We start from the raw sequence: 15815 nt of genomic DNA, 5'->3' as shown, positions 1-15815 counted from the left end.
CTTGTGTTGTGAATTTTGTGGGGGGGCTCTTCCAGACCTGGGAAGCTGCTGGGAGCAAGGGACACCTGCACTCGAAAGACAGGAGCTTTTCAGATGGATTTGGAAGTGAAAACACGAGTTAAATATTGAACTTTCACAGGAAGTAAAAAATATTTTTTCCAGTTTTTCTCTCCAGATCCCTCAGACCTGCATCTCCCTGAGATAACAGCAATGCAAGAGCATCCTTACTGCCACCAGTCCCAAGGAGAAGCAGGACCTACACTGGGTGACACTGTGTCTTCAGAAAGTTATGTCAGGATTATTTTCTTAAATATCTAACCAGACAGAGTCCTTCTTCACCTGCTGGTGCCTTCAGCCCTGGGTTCAATCAGGGTGTGAGTCACAGCAAACTCCAAGCCAACCTGCAAAACTACTTGGACACTGCAGCTCTAGACATTACTTTACTGCAGCCCCATTTTAGAAAGCACCAAAGTCTTTCCCCATGACATTATTTCCATTATTCAGCAGTTCCTGCGCCCCACACAAATCTCTGCAGATCCTGCCACATGAGCCCTGGCTCCCTGTGACTCACCAAATGCTGGGGCTGCTCTTACCTGGCTCTCAGACTGGTTAGTCCAGGGTGGAAGCACTGGGATTTGCAGGTTGAGGCACAGAGACCCTCAACTTTTCCCTTGCAACATCCTCCTCACCCTCGCCCACCCCCAGACACCTGACTGCTCATATCACTTCTACATTCACAGCCCATTGGGGTGGTGTGGGCTCAGTGGGGGACATGGAAAGGGCTGGACTCAGGTCCAGACTCAGACCTGAGATACAGCACTGCAAGAACATCCTCACTGACAACAATCCCAAAGGGAGGCAGGAATTATCCTGGGTATCCCCAGCCAAGGGCATTGCCACAGCAACAGGGGAAGGCAGTGAACCACATGAGAAGTGGTTGAGGGCGCTTGGGGAAAGACAAGGAGCTGCTGGAGAGGGTCCAGTGGAGGCCACAAAGATGATTAAAGGACTGGAGCCTCTCTGTGACGAAGAGAGACTGGGGGAGCTGGCCCTGGTCAGCCTGGAGAAGGGAAGGCTGAGAGGATCCATCCATTTGTATGGATCCATCAATCCATACAAATACCCATCAACCCCTACAAATATCAATCCATACAAGTATCTCCAAGGAGAGTCAGAGGATGGTGCCAGACTCTTTTCAAGTGACAGGACATGGAGCAATGGACATAAACACAAGTTCCACCTCAACATGAGGCAGAACAACTTTCTACGGAGGGTGGCAGAGCCCTGGAACAGCTGCCCAGGGAAAGCGTGGAATCTCCCTCTCTGGAGACTTTCCAAACCCACCTGGATGCGTTCCTGTGTCACTGGATGATCTCCAGGGGTCCCTTCCAACTCCAATCACTCTGTAATTCCGTGGAAGCCCGTCCCGATCCCGGCAACGCCCCCTCAGCTCCCTCAGGGCCGGGCATGGCGGCCGCGCCCCCCTCAGCTCCGCCCTGCCCGCACTCAAGATGGCGCCGCGCGCGCCGCCGCCAGGCCTCAACATGGCGGCGCCGAACTCTGCCCTCACCCGTCATGGCCGAGGCCGCGCTGCGCCGCTTCCGCTTCCTGCCCGCAGCCAAGATGGCGGCGGCGGCGGGGCCGCGCCGTGTGCCCGGCGGGCGCTGAAGCCGCTTCCGCCGCCCGGCCCGGCCAGCACTAAACATGGCGGAGTCGGTGCTGGAAGTCGTGGGCCGGCTGCAGGCGCGGCTGGCGGGCAGCGCCGAGCCCAAGAAGGTGACGGTGGCTCCTCCGGCCCGCCGGGGGGGGCCCGACGGCGGGGAGGGGGCGCGGGAGGGCGCGGGGAGCGGCGCGGGGCCTGCCCACCGCCGCGGGTCCCCCTCCGCGGAGTGCCGTACCCGGCTGCGGTCCGTGGGGCGAGGCGGGCGGGCGGTCCGGGGGCTGTCCGCGATGGGATCCCCTGCTCTGTCACCAGCCCGGGCCGGGCTCGTTGCAGCGGGCTGCGGTCCCTTTCGGGGTGCCCCCCTGGCAGCGGCGGGCAGGGGTCCCGTGTGGGGTCCCCCCGTGGCACGGGTGGGGTGCGGGCAGGGGGCCCTTTTTGGGGTCCCCCTGTGGCACAGGCGGGGTGCGGCTGGGCAGGGATCCGTTTTGGGGTCCCCCTGTGGCAGTGGCGGGCAGGGGTCCCTCGTGGAGTCCCCCCGCCACAGTATCGGGCCGGGGTCCCTTTTGGGGCCCCCCCGTGGCAGTGACAGGCGGGCGTCCCTTTTGGGGTCCCCGCTGGCAGGGGCTGGGGCGCGGTTGGGCATCGGGAGAACTCTCCGGAAGAGTCTTTCCCTGGTGACGTGTTCCCCGTGGAGGAGCCGCGGTGCCCGATCGGGGGCAGGAGGGGACGGGGCGGGGGGGGCACAACCGCGGGGCTGGAGGGGGAGCACGGGGGGGGACGGGACCCCCTGGCACCGCCGCGGGGGTGGGTGGGGGCGAGGGGCTGGCTCCGTCTGGGGGAGTTTCTTGGCCCTTCTTGCCCCTTCTCCACGCCGGGAACGTGCCCGCTGCCAAAATGTGCTGCCCGCAGCAGCTGCCGTGGGGCGGCCGCTGTGCTCGCACTGCCCCGACCTGCCCCGGCTCGGCGTGTTCGGTGACATTCGGCTGCCGGCAGCGACCCCCCTGCTGGGACAAACCGGCCTCCCGAGCTGCTTTTTCAGGGGAAATTTTGGAGTTACGGTTGATCCCGGGCGTGCTGTGAACCCGTTCTGCGAGATGTCCTGTTTTAAAGGGGGAGCATATGTTGTGGCTGGCTCGCAGGTGTTTGGTTCGTGTTTTGGGTAGTTCGGGTGAAAGAGGAGGCAGGGAGGGCTGTGCAGGTGCTCTGTGCTTGGCTGGCTTTGTTTAACTGAGGCAAACACCTGCAGAACTCTCTTTCTAAGATCTCCCGCTGCCCAGGAAGAAGAGTGGATGATCAAGTGCTGACCCTTTGAAATGGGAGCCCCTGCACCAGCTCCAGCCTCGCTGGGGGTGATGTGATAGGATCTGGTTACTCTCCTCATCCTGTCAGCCAGGGCCAGGGCAGGGTTTAACTGGTGGAGCCCCAAATGGAGCTGAGGGACTGCCAGGGAGCCAATTGCAGGGGGTGTGGGCTCCGTGGTGCCGAGAACACGGGCGAGACTTCAAATATTGCACAGAGAATTAGTGCTCCTGTTCCCTGACCCTTGTGTCAGCTTGGGGCAAGAAGCGCTTGTGTGTGTTTCTGGGGCGCTGCAGGACTTGGGGCACTGTTTGCACAGCCTGACTCTCTCTCCAGTGACCTCGTGGAGTAAAGTGGTTTCTTGCTCTGTTGATCCTGTGCAGTCTTGCGAGGGCGGGCAGAGGAGGTAGAGCAGGGTGGTGACACCAAAACCTTTTCCCTTCCCCAGCAGAAAGGTCCTTTCATCTGTACTCTTGATTTCTGGTACCTTTCCAGCTATATCCTTGAAAGCATTAGTGTTTTAAAGCTTGAATTTAGTAGCCATTGCATTTCTTTGATGGGTTTTCTGAGGATCTTCGTGTGCCATAAAAGTTTACCCTGCCAGCAGGACAAATCCACGGCATCCCTGGGTGCTGCCCACACCTTACACCGTTTCCAGTCTTCACTTTAGTTGCCTTGTCCTTTGAAAATGTCATATCAGGAATGTGAAAGAACAATATTTGCCCAGTAAAGTGTTCAACTCGTTGCCTTGCTGAAAGGTGTTAAGTATTATTATTGGTTTTAGGTGAAAATTGGCACAGAGCGGCGTGAGGGAAATCTTGGACAGTGCTCTAATGGTTTGGAAAGAGTCTCTTTTTTTCCCAGCAGAGAAGGTACAAACTCTGCTGCAGGACTGAGGGAAGAAATAGGAGAAGGAAAACATGAATAAGAGCATCTTCACGGAGAGGAAGCAGCCAGTCTGTGCTGGAGTGATTTGATATTAATCTGTGTTTTTAGTGTCGTAACGGTCTGGATGAGTTTTAGAATAAGAAAACAATCCACCCATGTTCAACAAAACCTGATTGGAGCTGGAACCAAGGGAAGTTTTCATGGGTTGTGTCTTGTGGCTGATTGACTGGAACTCTGCTCTGCACTGGGGTGTTTTGGAAGAGCTTTGTGTGTTCGATCTGGTGCCTCCCAAGATATGGGCCTGATGTTCTCTGTCTTCTCCCTGGTTGCCTCTTCCTCACAGGACTCGTAGGATCTTGTTTTTTTCTGAGATGAGCTGCCAGATTTAGAATCACAGTATCATTAGGGTTGGAAGAGACCTCCAGGATCATCGAGTCCAACCTTTGACCCAACCCTTCCATATCAACTCAGTGCCACGTCCAGTCATTCCTTGAACACCTCCAGGGACGGTCACTCCACCACCTCCCTGGGCAGCCCCTTCCAATGCCTGACCACCCTTTCCAGGAAGAAATTCTTCCTGATGTCCAAAATTCTTCCTGATGTCCCTTGGAGTGGGTTTGGCTGATTTCAGTGGGATGCACTCCATCAGCTCATTTCCATGGGAAGTACACATTAGTACAAGTTTTTAAGCCTCACTGCTTTGGATTTGTCTCACTTTGTGCATCTCGTGCACGAGGACTTGTGCTCCACAGAGGTTGCAGGCGTTGGCTGAAGTGGGTGTGGAATAACCCAGCTCCCTGTGAGACGTGTTCTGGATCAAATGTGTGGGTCCTCTGGTCTCAAACCACATTGAGAACAGCATTCCCATTGAGAACAGCGCTTTTCTTCCTGGAATTCAGCCCTGAAGGCAACAAATAACTAAAGAGCTGTGGGAAATGCTACAGTGGGGTGTAGCTAGAAAATAATTGAGAGGCTTTATGGATACCAGAACAAGTCCTCCCCGGGCTCTTATTCTCATGGTGGGATTTTGTAAGCTCTGAAACAACCTCTCTAGGAAGTTAATCAGCTTAAAGGGATGCTGTTGTCTTAATAATGTCCTGTTTGACTTTTTCTAGCTCATACAAAATCCACCCTTCTTCCCCTTCCAGTGGACCTTTGTGCACACTAGTCCAAACTCCTTTACTGTCATTGCCAGGAGGATCTTGGCCTTCCTAGAGAGATCCTGACTCAGGAATTGTGGCAGGCCTTGCCTGTCTGGGGGAAGGCAGCAGAGCTGGGCTGTGTCTCTGCTGTCTCTGGTTTGATGGCTTCAGTTGCCAGTGCACTTGTTGAGCAGCTGCGCTGGCAAGGCAACAGAGCAGTTACTCTTGGTATCACTGTTTCAGTCTTCTAAAAAACAAGAAAACCGAAACCTTGTGTCACGGTTATTAAGTCCTAAATATAAAGGAGTTGGTTTCTAGTGAGCAGGAAGTGTCCTGGTTTTGCTTCAGCCAGGTGAACCCTTGGTGTCGAGGAGGGTTTTCTCTCTCGAGGTTAAAAGAACTCATTTCCTTCAAAAGGGAGACTTGTAAAGCTCTCTGACCCTTGCGTGGTGGACGTGGGGGTGACTGGAATAGCTGAGGCTGACAGTGCTGATTTGAGCACGAGCACAGTGTTTTAAAGAGAAGATCTGGATCAGGGGCAGCCCTTTGTATGGCATATAGCATAGGAGTGCTGAGCAAAGCCTGGGCTGTATAGGGGCTATAATAATGGGAATGCTGATGAGGCTGGACTGTGGCTATAGCTGAGCTGTGGGAAATAATGTGAGGGGCAACAGTGCTGTCAGATGTGTTCTACCATGTGCTGTAGCTACAGAGCCAATAGATGTGGGTGAAGCAATGTCCCAAACCACCTGGGTGGCAGAGGTACAAGTACATCCCATTCACCTTGAATCCCACAATCATTAGGGTTGGAAAAGACCTTCAAGACCATCGAGTCCAACCTGTGATCAGTCCCCACCTTGCCAACCAGACCAGAGCACTGAGTGCCATGTCCAGTCATTCCTTGAACACTTCCAGCCCATTCCAATGTCTGGCAACCCTTCCAGTGAAGAAATTCTTCCTGATGTCCCACCTTAACCTCCCGTGGTGCAGCTTGAGGCTGTTGCCCCTTGTCAAGCTCCTACACCTTGTTGCTGGGGTGACATTGGAGTCCCTGTCCCATGGAGTGGCTGTAGGTGCTGACAGGGCCTCGCTTGGGGTGCGTGGAGGAAACACTTCCCTGGTGTTCAGTGAAGGGAAGAGAAACGAGTGGGATGAGAGGCAGAGGCTGTGGAAGGGCTCAGGTGCCTTTTTAGCACCTGAGAGCAGAGAGACTGTCAGCAGCACTGGCCCGGGGGGGGTCAGCACAGGAGTCACAGGTTCCCCTTTTAGGTCTTTTAGAGCATCTAGAAATCTTCCTTCCCCTTTTTTTTTGTGTTTGTTCCCACCTCCCTTGCCAAGGGATTCGATTCCAGCACTGCTTTCCGAGTCCTTCCTTCCTCTTGCTGCGTGTCTGTTCCCAATGCTTTAAGCCAGATTTAAGTTGCAGGCCCGTGTGAGGAAAACATTAATATTTGATTGCGTTACAAGACTCAGATGTGTTCACTTAGGCAAAGAGATGATAATTTCTTTACAGTTTGCCCTTGTGTTCAGCTACTCAGGAGCTCTTTTGGAGCGAGACAGCAGCTGGCAGCCACTTGGATCTTCCTAACAGGCTCTCAGGCAGTGCAGAATTTTCCTCCTCCCTAATCCCGGTCTGTGGTTCCGTGTGACAACTCTGAACGCTTTTCCTCTTGTCTCCACAGCTGCTGAAAAGTCTGAAGAGGCTCTCAGAGTTGCCCATCACAGTTGACATTCTCGTGGTAAGAGCTGTGAAATCTCTCACTCTTTCATCGTGTCTGTCGAGTCACGGGATAAGTGTTTTCCACGGAAATGCTGCTTTCCCTGGAAGGGGGTGTGTTTCCTTGGCCACCTGCTCCAGCCTGGTGTCACGGGCGTGATTGTGATAAGGTTCTGGAAGTGCCAGGAACGGGCAAGGAGCGTGTCAGAGCAGGTGGGAAGCCACGGAGGACAGTCTGTCATCCTCAGTTCTTCCAGAAGCTTAACACTTGACTGGGATATGAGAGTCAGAGCGGATCCCAGTGATAAATCAGCATGAAATTAGGAAGAGAGCTAATCCTTAAAATTATTGATGGCTTCTGTCCTCAAATTTATCAGCTGCCATGGCAAATACTAACTTGGTTTATTAATACACATAATTAGACTCAGGTAGGATTAAGTCTCTGATTTACCCGTAGTAAATGACATAATGTCAGCAGGAAACATGGTAAATGTGATCTCTCTGCTGCTAGATCAAGGAACTTTATCCCTACCTCACAGCAGGAGGTGGTGTGTTGACTTCATTGACTCCTTAGGAAGTTTAGCAGGGGTGAGAATGCCCGTTTTGCTAAGACGGATTCATGTTCTTGGCTCTCCCACGCAGGAGACGGGTGTTGGGAAGACTGTGAACAGCCTTCGGAAGCACGAGCTCGTGGGAGACTTTGCCAAGGACCTCGTGGCCAGGTGGAAGAAGCTGGTGCCGGTGGCCCAAGAGGCAGAGCGGTGAGTGAACCTCATGGATGAGCTTTGGGATGTCTTTGCAGGGGACATCATAAACCTCCCTGGCCAAGGAAGCAAAGTGAAGGCTCTGGAAAAGCTCATAAAACAAATGTCTAACTCTGCCTGGGGGTTTTTGCCTGGTTTTGGCACAAACTTCCTGCCTTTGCTGGCTGTGGAGCGTTGGGTGCTGATGGCTGCAGTTTTGTGTGGAAGTAGGGGGCCAATTTTCAAGAATTTGATGAAGAGATTAACAGGAGATGCCAGAAGAGTGCCTTAAACAAAGCAAGAGCTGCAGTCTGCTTGCTTCCCATTTTATGGTGCCAAAGACAGGAAGTTCTAGGCCCAAGGAAGGGAAGTGGCCTGCTTTGAAAGAAGGCTTTTATGAACCAAAACCCTGGGGAAACTGGGAGTTGCTGACAGCAGGCATGTTGCAGTAACAAAGCTGCAACATCCAGCAATGAGATCAAATAGATTTGAGTGATAAAGACCCAGTTATTCATTCCTATGTGCTTCCCTGGGAACTGGGTGACATTCCCCATGGGCACCACACAGCCAGGGAGAAGGTTCTGTACACATCTGTCTCTAGTTCTAATAAAAGTGTTTAATCAATTCTTGCACTAGAAATGCAGTTTTTAAATCCCTGAACGTTGCCGTACCTGAGAAAATCAGTGGCATTCTCACCACAAAACTACCAAATACAGCCTTAGTCTTCTGTAAGAGATGTTCCAGTCCACATGGTCCAAAGGGATTGGCTCTTTTCAGTCACAGTGGGAAGTTTTAATCTAACTGTTTTGGTTTTTTCTCCCTTCAGAAATAACCTGGACTCCGAAGACCGCGACTACGAGAGGAGCAGCTCGAGCAAAAGACATCAGGAGTCCTCCCTCAGAGAGGATGAGGAGCCTGACCAGGATTATTCAGAACCCTTCCAGCCATCTTGCAGCCAATCCTACAGCCCAGATCATAGGGAAAAGAAGTCCAAAAGGTATCCCAGGCCTGAGAGAGCCCATGAGACTTACGGCTATAGCAGCCACCAGGGGAAGGGTTGGGGCAGATCTTCCCCGGTGCTCTCTTCAGATCAGGAGTACTCGGACTGTGGACAAGCTGTGTCACCTGAGCCGAGCGAGAGCCCTCAGGATATGGACACAGACCCTTATGCCTCTGAGGAGCAGGAAGAACCCACAGTATTCCACCGGAAAGCCAGCAAAGGCCACAGCTTTCAGGAGAAGCTCGTGGGAGGCCGGAACTCCGGTGACTTCTGTGACAAAGGGAACACGAGTCGAAGCAAAGAGCACAAATCTCACAAGAAGCAGCGACTTGATGGCAGAGGGGACGAGAGGGCCTCTGCCTTCAGCCCAGAAAGATTGCACAAGACCTCTTTTAAAGAGCAGCTCCGAGAATCCCCCGTGGCAGCGGCCGGCAAGGAGAAGCAGAGGACGTCAGATGGCACCAAGAAGGAGAAGAACCGAGAAAGCAGCACCTCCAAAAAGGAGAAGCTGCACACGCTGCCGCCCTTGGAAGAGTCTTTGGACAACCACGTTAAGAAGCAAAAGCATCGGGACTCTGAAAAAAGTAAATTGGAGAAGTCCAAGCCGAGCCTGGAGAGCTCCAGCACGGAGCGGGAGAAGCGGAAAGCTGAGGCTGATTCGTCAAACAGGGTCAAGGAAAAGGGGGTTTCTGGGAGCTTAAAATCCTCGGAGGGGAAGCGCAAAACCTCCGACGTGGACAAAAAATCGGTGGGTTTTTCCTCAAATTCTGGGGAGGGGGAAGCGGAGGATGAGTTTGAACAGCCCACGATGTCCTTTGAGTCGTATCTCAGCTACGACCAGCCCCAGAAAAAGAAAAAGAAAGTGGTCAAACCCTCAGCTGGGGAGAAGGACCGAGGGCACAGCAAACAGAACGGATCCAAAGCCAGCAGCAACAGCTCGAGCTCGAGTCAGAAAAGTCCAAGCCACAAGAAAACAAGTGAGAAAAAGGCAGAGAAGAAACCTCCGGAGCCTCCTAAACCAAAGAGGGTAAGGTTTGGAAGGATGTGACAGTGAGCAAAGAAGGCGGGATCAGCTGCTCTCGGTCCTCTGCTGTCTGGGGCTTGTTGGTTTTCCCCTTGGAAAAGTGGGTGAAGAGGGAGGGGAAGAAAGAAATGCAGTGGGTGGTTTTTATGCTTATTATTTTATGTTTGGTCAAAAAATGGGGAGAGTAAAAGAGAAAGCCTTCAGCTAAATACTCATATGGAAGAGTATTGGACAATGATGCACTTGTTAAACAGGCAGAGTATCTGTAGAGGTGAGTCAGCTCAGAATCCAGCCCAGTGTTCAGTGCATCTCCTGCTAACAAGGTTCCCATGTCTCCCCTCTCAAGTATTTACACTCTAAAATGAGTCTTTTTTTATCTGTATTGGTACTACAGTTTTGTTAATTAAATCTGTTGGTGTCCAGAAATGGGAGAACTGGTGTTACAGTGCAGCTTATTCCAAAAGACAAACCTTCTTTTGTGAAAGCCTGGAAAATGAGCAGTATTTCTGTTCATATTCATTGTCACATGGGTGCCAGGGCTTGGTGTATAAATAGGGACTAACATATAAAACCTTTACTGTTTCATCCTTTTACTGAACTTTGAAGCACTTGGCTCTTCAAAAAGCGTTTTTTATAATGTTAACAGCATTTAAAATTCTGCTTTGCCATTCATTCTAAAAAGTGCCTCATATCAAAGTTTTAAGTTTCCCTCAGTTTGTGACATTCCCTCCTCTACCACTGCAGAGTTTTTTTGCAGCAGGAGGAGAAGAGGCAGAACAGGTAAATGACATATCAAGGATATGTTTCTGCTTGTCCTGGGTAGGTTAAAGATGTGGATGGCTCTTACTGGAGGAAGCTGAGTGATTCAGATCCCAGATTTTGGCTTCTTCATATTGACAGCCTAGTCAGAGCCACCCCCGAGGCTGCTTCCCAGTGGGAAGTGATCAGCATTGAGTGGTTTATTCAAAATATGCAGAAGAATGCAGTTCAGTGCTGTTTGTACACTGGTGGGATGTCACATTCTCCTGTACTCCTGTCTCACTTGCATGTCCATCCTCTCTTTCCAGATAATCTTAGATGTGGTACCAACGTTACCAGACATCCCACTGCCCCCGATCCAGGCCAACTATCGTCCTCTTCCCTCCATCGAGTCCATTACCTGCTCCCAGACAAAAAGGAAAGGTATGTTGGGCAGGCAAATAGGTTTGGAACGAGCCAGTTTGTGGGAGAGAGCAGGAGTGGATGCTGGCTGGGTCCAGGTCTTTCTGTTGGGCTCTGCCCAGAGTCCAGGTTTCAGAGAAAAGCAGCTGCTTTCCCACCTGCTCCGGCAGAAACGAGGAAAATCCTTTGCTGACCCTTCTTTGGGGTTTGGGCTTTGGGCCTTCCCTTCCTGAGAGAGGTTGCAGGTCTCCTGGAGAAGGCTTTGCCCGTGGGGTTGCTCCTGGATTAATCCAATTTGTGTCTCTGTGGTGTTCATCGGGGTGGGCTCTTCATTTCTCTGCGCCCTTCTGACTCCAAGTCCTTCCCCTCACAGCAGTGTCCTCACCGGTCGAAGAGAGCGAAGCAGGTTTCACAGGCCGACGGTTAAACTCAAAAATGCAGGTGTACTCGGGCTCCAAAACCGCCTACCTCCCAAAGATGATGTCCTTGTACCAGCAGTGCATCAGGGTCCTCAGCAACAACATCGACTGTAAGTACCTTGCCTCAGTTACACTGAAATTTTGGCAGCTTGTTTGTATAAATCCCGGCAGCGCCTGGCCTGGAGCGTGGGAACACCTGCCCCTTGTCACAAATATGGGACAGATCTCCCTGAAAGCTCATGTGCTGCAGGGATCAGCACCCAGAATGCTTTCAGGCAGTGCTAAAGCACTGGAAATTGTGGCAAACGGAGCCTGCATGGGCACTTCTTAACCTGGAGGTACCGGTGCCTCAGGTTCATTTCCCCTTCCCCTGCAGTTTTTCCCACTGCATTTGAAGGTGTCAAACCCTTTCCTCGGCAAGGAAGGAGCAGGACAAATAATACTCTGTGCATCTTGCTTCTCTCTAGCAATCTATGAAGTGGGTGGTGTCCCTTTCTCCGTGCTGGAGCCGGTGTTGGAGAGATGCACCCCGGAGCAGCTGTATCGCATCGAGGAATGTAATCATGTGAGTGCCTTGGCTGGGAAGGGATGTGACATGGAACAGTCATGTTCTGTCCTCATCTGCAGTAGCAGAACAGCAGAGAACAAAGTTTTTTTTTTTATAACAAGAGTTGGCTTTTGATAGTCCTGAGTTCCTGGTTTTCCCGTCTTGCCCCTCTGCGGAATTCCAGCGACACCGGTGCCGAGGGGAGAGGGGAGTGGAGGTGTGCCCGGAGGGATGCCAGCTACGTGTGGGTTTGTTTCAGGTGCTCATTGAGGACACGGATCAGCTGTGGCACAATCACTGCCTCAGAGATTTCAAGAATGAGAAGCCAGAGGAGTTCGAGTCGTGGCGGGAGATGTACCTGCGGCTGCACGACGCGCGCGAGCAGCGGCTGCTCATGCTGGCGCGGAACATCGGCTCGGCCCACGCCAACAAACCCAAAGGTGGGGCTGAGGGAGGGTGTTTTGGGGTGACTGGCTTAAAACTAGTCCAGTTCAGGAGGTGCATAGCTCTGGGTTTTTTATGTGGTGGCCTTTGCTTCTGGGTTTGGCAGCCTCTCGCTCTCGTCCTAGCGGTGTCGATGCGGAGCGATCTTTTGATATTTTACAGCAGGAATGTTTAGGGCTGAATAAGCACCTCCTGTTCCAGAGTGGCTTCTCCATGCTGGGATTGAAGAAAAGTAGAGTGGGGAGAATCATTCCTGCTCTTTTGATGAATGTAATGAGAACTCCTGAGCTGATCAGTCTGATTTTTCACAGCCCATGCTGTGACTGCAAGAGGTTCAGACCTTGGGGAGGAGACTTGTTACCAGAGCTTGGGAGTGGATGGGCTGGGGAGAGGTGGATGAACTTGAAGACAAGCACTGAGGAGCCTCCTTTATAGTAAGCTGAATCTAAGTGATGTTTCCCTCTGGCCTCTTGCAGGGAGAGTGGCCAAAATGGCATTTGTGAACTCTGCAGCGAAGCCCCCTCGGGATGTACGAAGGAGACAAGAGAAGTTTGGAACTGGAGGGCCTCTTCTGCCAGAGAAGACCAAGTGAGTGTTTCTCAGTAGCTCTTGCTGCTCAGGGCCTCCTGCCAGCTTCCCCCTGAAGCTCTGCATCCGGGCAGGAAAGGATACTGAGTGTCTGGGAGCTCCTTTTGCAGTGAAACATGTAACTCTGCTGGGCTGTTTCTTGCTGGGAAGTACAGAGGTGGTTCCACGTGGTGCTGTTGGCAAACATGGCTCATGTCTGTAGAACTGCATCAAACTGTGGTGAATCTTTACTGAAATGCCTGTCCCCTGTGTGTTTCAGAATCAAACCTGTCCTGTACACATCCAGCAAAAGCCACGCTCGAGTGAGTGACGAGCAGTCCTACGATGGGCCCAGCACCAGCAGTGCCCACTCTGTCCCATCTTCAGGTAGCACCTTCTCCTCCTTCGACCCCAGGAAACCCCCAGTGAAGAGTAAGTACAACCTGCAGAACATCCCTGTGGCCTCTTTTTGCTCCTTCTTCACCAACAGCTGCTTGTGCTGCAGGAGAATTCCAGGCTATGCAGGAGGGTTTGATGTTGACATCTCCTCTCCCTGAGGAGAGCCCATTCAAACTTCTTTCACAAGGGAAAGCACAGGGGAACATCCAATTCACTTTTTCTGCTCAGAGCTGACTGTGTCAGCCTGTCCTACTGGCACCAGTGCCCTCCTGCTGTCCTGTGTCTGTCCAGCTGTTGGGAACTATGAAAATGTGGTGGAGTTCTCTTGGGAGGGAAGCAGGGAGGGTTTAACCAGAGATCTGTGTTCTTGCAGTGCAGAAAGCAGTGGGTTCTCCTCAGTCTGTGACCTGATAAATAGGATGGGCCACGATCAGAGAGCACACACTTGCCAGAGCTGCAGCTTTGAATTGCTCTCTGCTCTTACTCTGCCACTGCTCCTTTCATGTGTGGGAGTTTGTTGTTTGATTTGTCTTTTTTTTTTTTTTTCCCCCTTCTTTCTCCATTGCAGAAATTGCACCAATGATGGCAAAGACTATCAAAGCTTTCAAAAACAGGTTCTCTCGGAGATAAGTTTGCAGTGCTGACCTGGGACTTTCTCTCATGGGAAGGAGTGGCACTGGAGGGGGAGAAGGTTCCCAAACAGCCCTTACCCTTGGACTCTTTGGAGGCTGCAGCTGCTGGGAGAAGCTTCAATCTGCACAAGATGACGGCACAGTATTTTATCTTTTATTCTGGTCCCTTTCTCAGTGTCAAGCCCCCCCTCTTTCCCCCCTGCCCTCAACATCCTGTTTCTGGCTTTGGCATCCGTCGAAAGAAGGGTGTACAGAATCTCCTGACACAGGAAAATGTGAAGTCTTGGCACCTGCTGAGAGTGGAAGATCCAGAGACTTATTTACTATTTAACCTCTTAATAAATTATGAAATGGTTTTAATTAATATTTTGCCCCTCTACCCTGCTGTGTTATTTATGTCGCTCCCAGTAGTCTCTCCCCTCCCAGTCCAGTCCAAGGGGTCATCCTCTGTGACTTGAGCTGGAATCCATCTGTCTGAGTGGAAACTGGGTGTCACGGGAGTCTTTCCTTGTGATCTGGTACCTGCTGGGCCCGAAGTCTCACCTGGAGACTCTGGGACAGGTAGGACTGGTGGCCCATCCACTTGTCACTCCTTTAGCAAGTGCATCAAGTCCCGAGGCTTCGCTCCCCGCTCGTGTGTGTTAATAAACCCTGAGCTCTTGACCTTCCCCCCTGCTGTTGCTGTAGATCCTGTACAGATGCTTTTGTGGCCGTGCAGGGATGCCAAGAGCCTTTGGGGACGTTTCCTCTGCTGCTGTTGTTGTCTTCTGCTGGCTACTGGGAATAAAATTGCAAGGGATTGGGGAGGAATTTTACTGTGCACCAAGTGGGATTTTAACTTTTTATTGGGAGAGGAATAGGGGACTTTGCAATTGAAAGAAGTTTTTAAATATCAATGAAGGCATCGTTTGCCTCTTTTAGTGGAAAGAAGGAATACTTTTATCTTGTTTTCTGTGTGGAATTGGAAAGGATTTATTTCCAGTTTGGAAGCTGGTGCCTAAATCCTGTCTTTGCCTCCGTATGTTTTGCTCTGCCCCCTCTTTGGAAGAGTCCGAGGACTGTGGTCTCTGAACCTGGAACCACTTGAATGAGGTTGGAGGGAAGTGAGTGACAGAACGTGGTTGTTCTAACGTGTGTCCTTCACAGCAGGAGTTCAAAAGGCTCCGTTGTACTTGGTGTCTGAGGAGCTGGAGCTCGGGAAGGAAAAGGTGTATGAGGTGACACGGTGGAGCCAGTGGCTGGTGGGAGTGTGAGGAAGTGCCCTGGGGCTCCTGGGAGTGTCAGAGCCCGGTGCTGCTGAGGGGTGTGGTGGCAGCTGGGCTGGCTGGACACACCCAGGCTGTGCCATGTGGAGCCTCGTGGGGAAGGTTTCTGCTCTTGGGTTGTGTCTGTCCCCAGGTGAATTCCTCGGGGCTGGTGCAAGCAGAGGATGGGGCTGGTGAGACCCAGGTCTCGTGGTGGCCTCTGTGAGGGCTCAGAGGCCCGACTGGATCGGAGAGGGGAGGGATTCTCCTGTTCCAAGCCATATTTGCTGCCCTAGGACTTCACTGTCTGGGTGGAAAAGATGCTGGTAGTGGATGCTGTTGTTGTTGGCAGCTCCTGAGAAGCTCTGCTGCTGGCTTTCCGTGGCTGCCAAATCCCAAACCGGTGGAGTTGTCTGTGTGCACTGACCGGGGGAAACCTCGCTGTGAAGGGTCCTCCCTGGAGGGCTCTGGAAAAATCCCTGTTTGCTTCTGCTTTCTCTTGGGTTGTCTGTTTCTTTCCTTTTATTTTTTTTTTCTTTTTCTCCCTCCCTTTTAAAAGATTTCTTGCTTTAAAATCATTCTGTCTGCTGTTTATTTGGTCTGTTCTTTTCTTAGTTTGAAGTTCTTGGAAAAATGTTCTCAGACTCTCACGTGCTGTAAGTTTGTTACAGTCCCAGATGCTTAAATGTTACCGTGCAGCATCTTCAGTGTGTGTTGTGCTGTAAAATAATGGCTCCTTACTCCTGCGTTTTTGCTGTATTTAATTTTGCTGTATTTTTAATTAGATAACAATATATTCTCTTTCTGCTGACCGTTGTGCTACCGTTTATTTCTCCTCTGTACTTGGGGCAGGGGCAGAGGGGAGGGAAGCAGAGCTTGGCATCGTGTTCAGACACGATGGAGCTTCGAACAAAGGAGCTGGGTGA

The 15815-nt window shown here is 51.8% G+C and overlaps 1 protein-coding gene across 2 annotated transcripts; it reads left to right on the top strand.

Moving 5' to 3' along the window:
* Positions 1–1626: 1626 nt before the first annotated feature.
* Positions 1627–15701, top strand: ELOA (elongin A). Of its 2 annotated transcripts, none has more exons than XM_027740161.2 (11): positions 1627–1776; positions 6675–6731; positions 7352–7470; positions 8279–9479; positions 10544–10658; positions 11014–11166; positions 11524–11621; positions 11863–12043; positions 12524–12635; positions 12895–13046; positions 13582–15701. In XM_027740161.2, exons 1-11 carry the CDS (start codon positions 1705–1707, stop codon positions 13641–13643), a joined length of 2322 nt encoding a protein of 773 aa, XP_027595962.1. In that variant the 5' UTR covers positions 1627–1704; the 3' UTR covers positions 13644–15701. The 2 variants fall into 2 exon arrangements, with proteins under 2 accessions (XP_027595962.1, XP_027595961.1); XM_027740160.2 differs by having other exon boundaries at positions 11011–11166.
* Positions 15702–15815: the final 114 nt, after the last annotated feature.

Source organism: Pipra filicauda, unplaced genomic scaffold, assembly GCF_003945595.2.
Source record: "Pipra filicauda isolate LSUMZ 115617 unplaced genomic scaffold, ASM394559v2 scaffold219_size1829416_pilon, whole genome shotgun sequence".
In the NCBI taxonomy this organism is placed as follows: Eukaryota; Metazoa; Chordata; class Aves; order Passeriformes; family Pipridae; genus Pipra; species Pipra filicauda.
The sequence above is the reverse complement of the archived record's forward strand: the minus strand, read 5'-3'. Positions and strand labels throughout refer to the sequence as shown.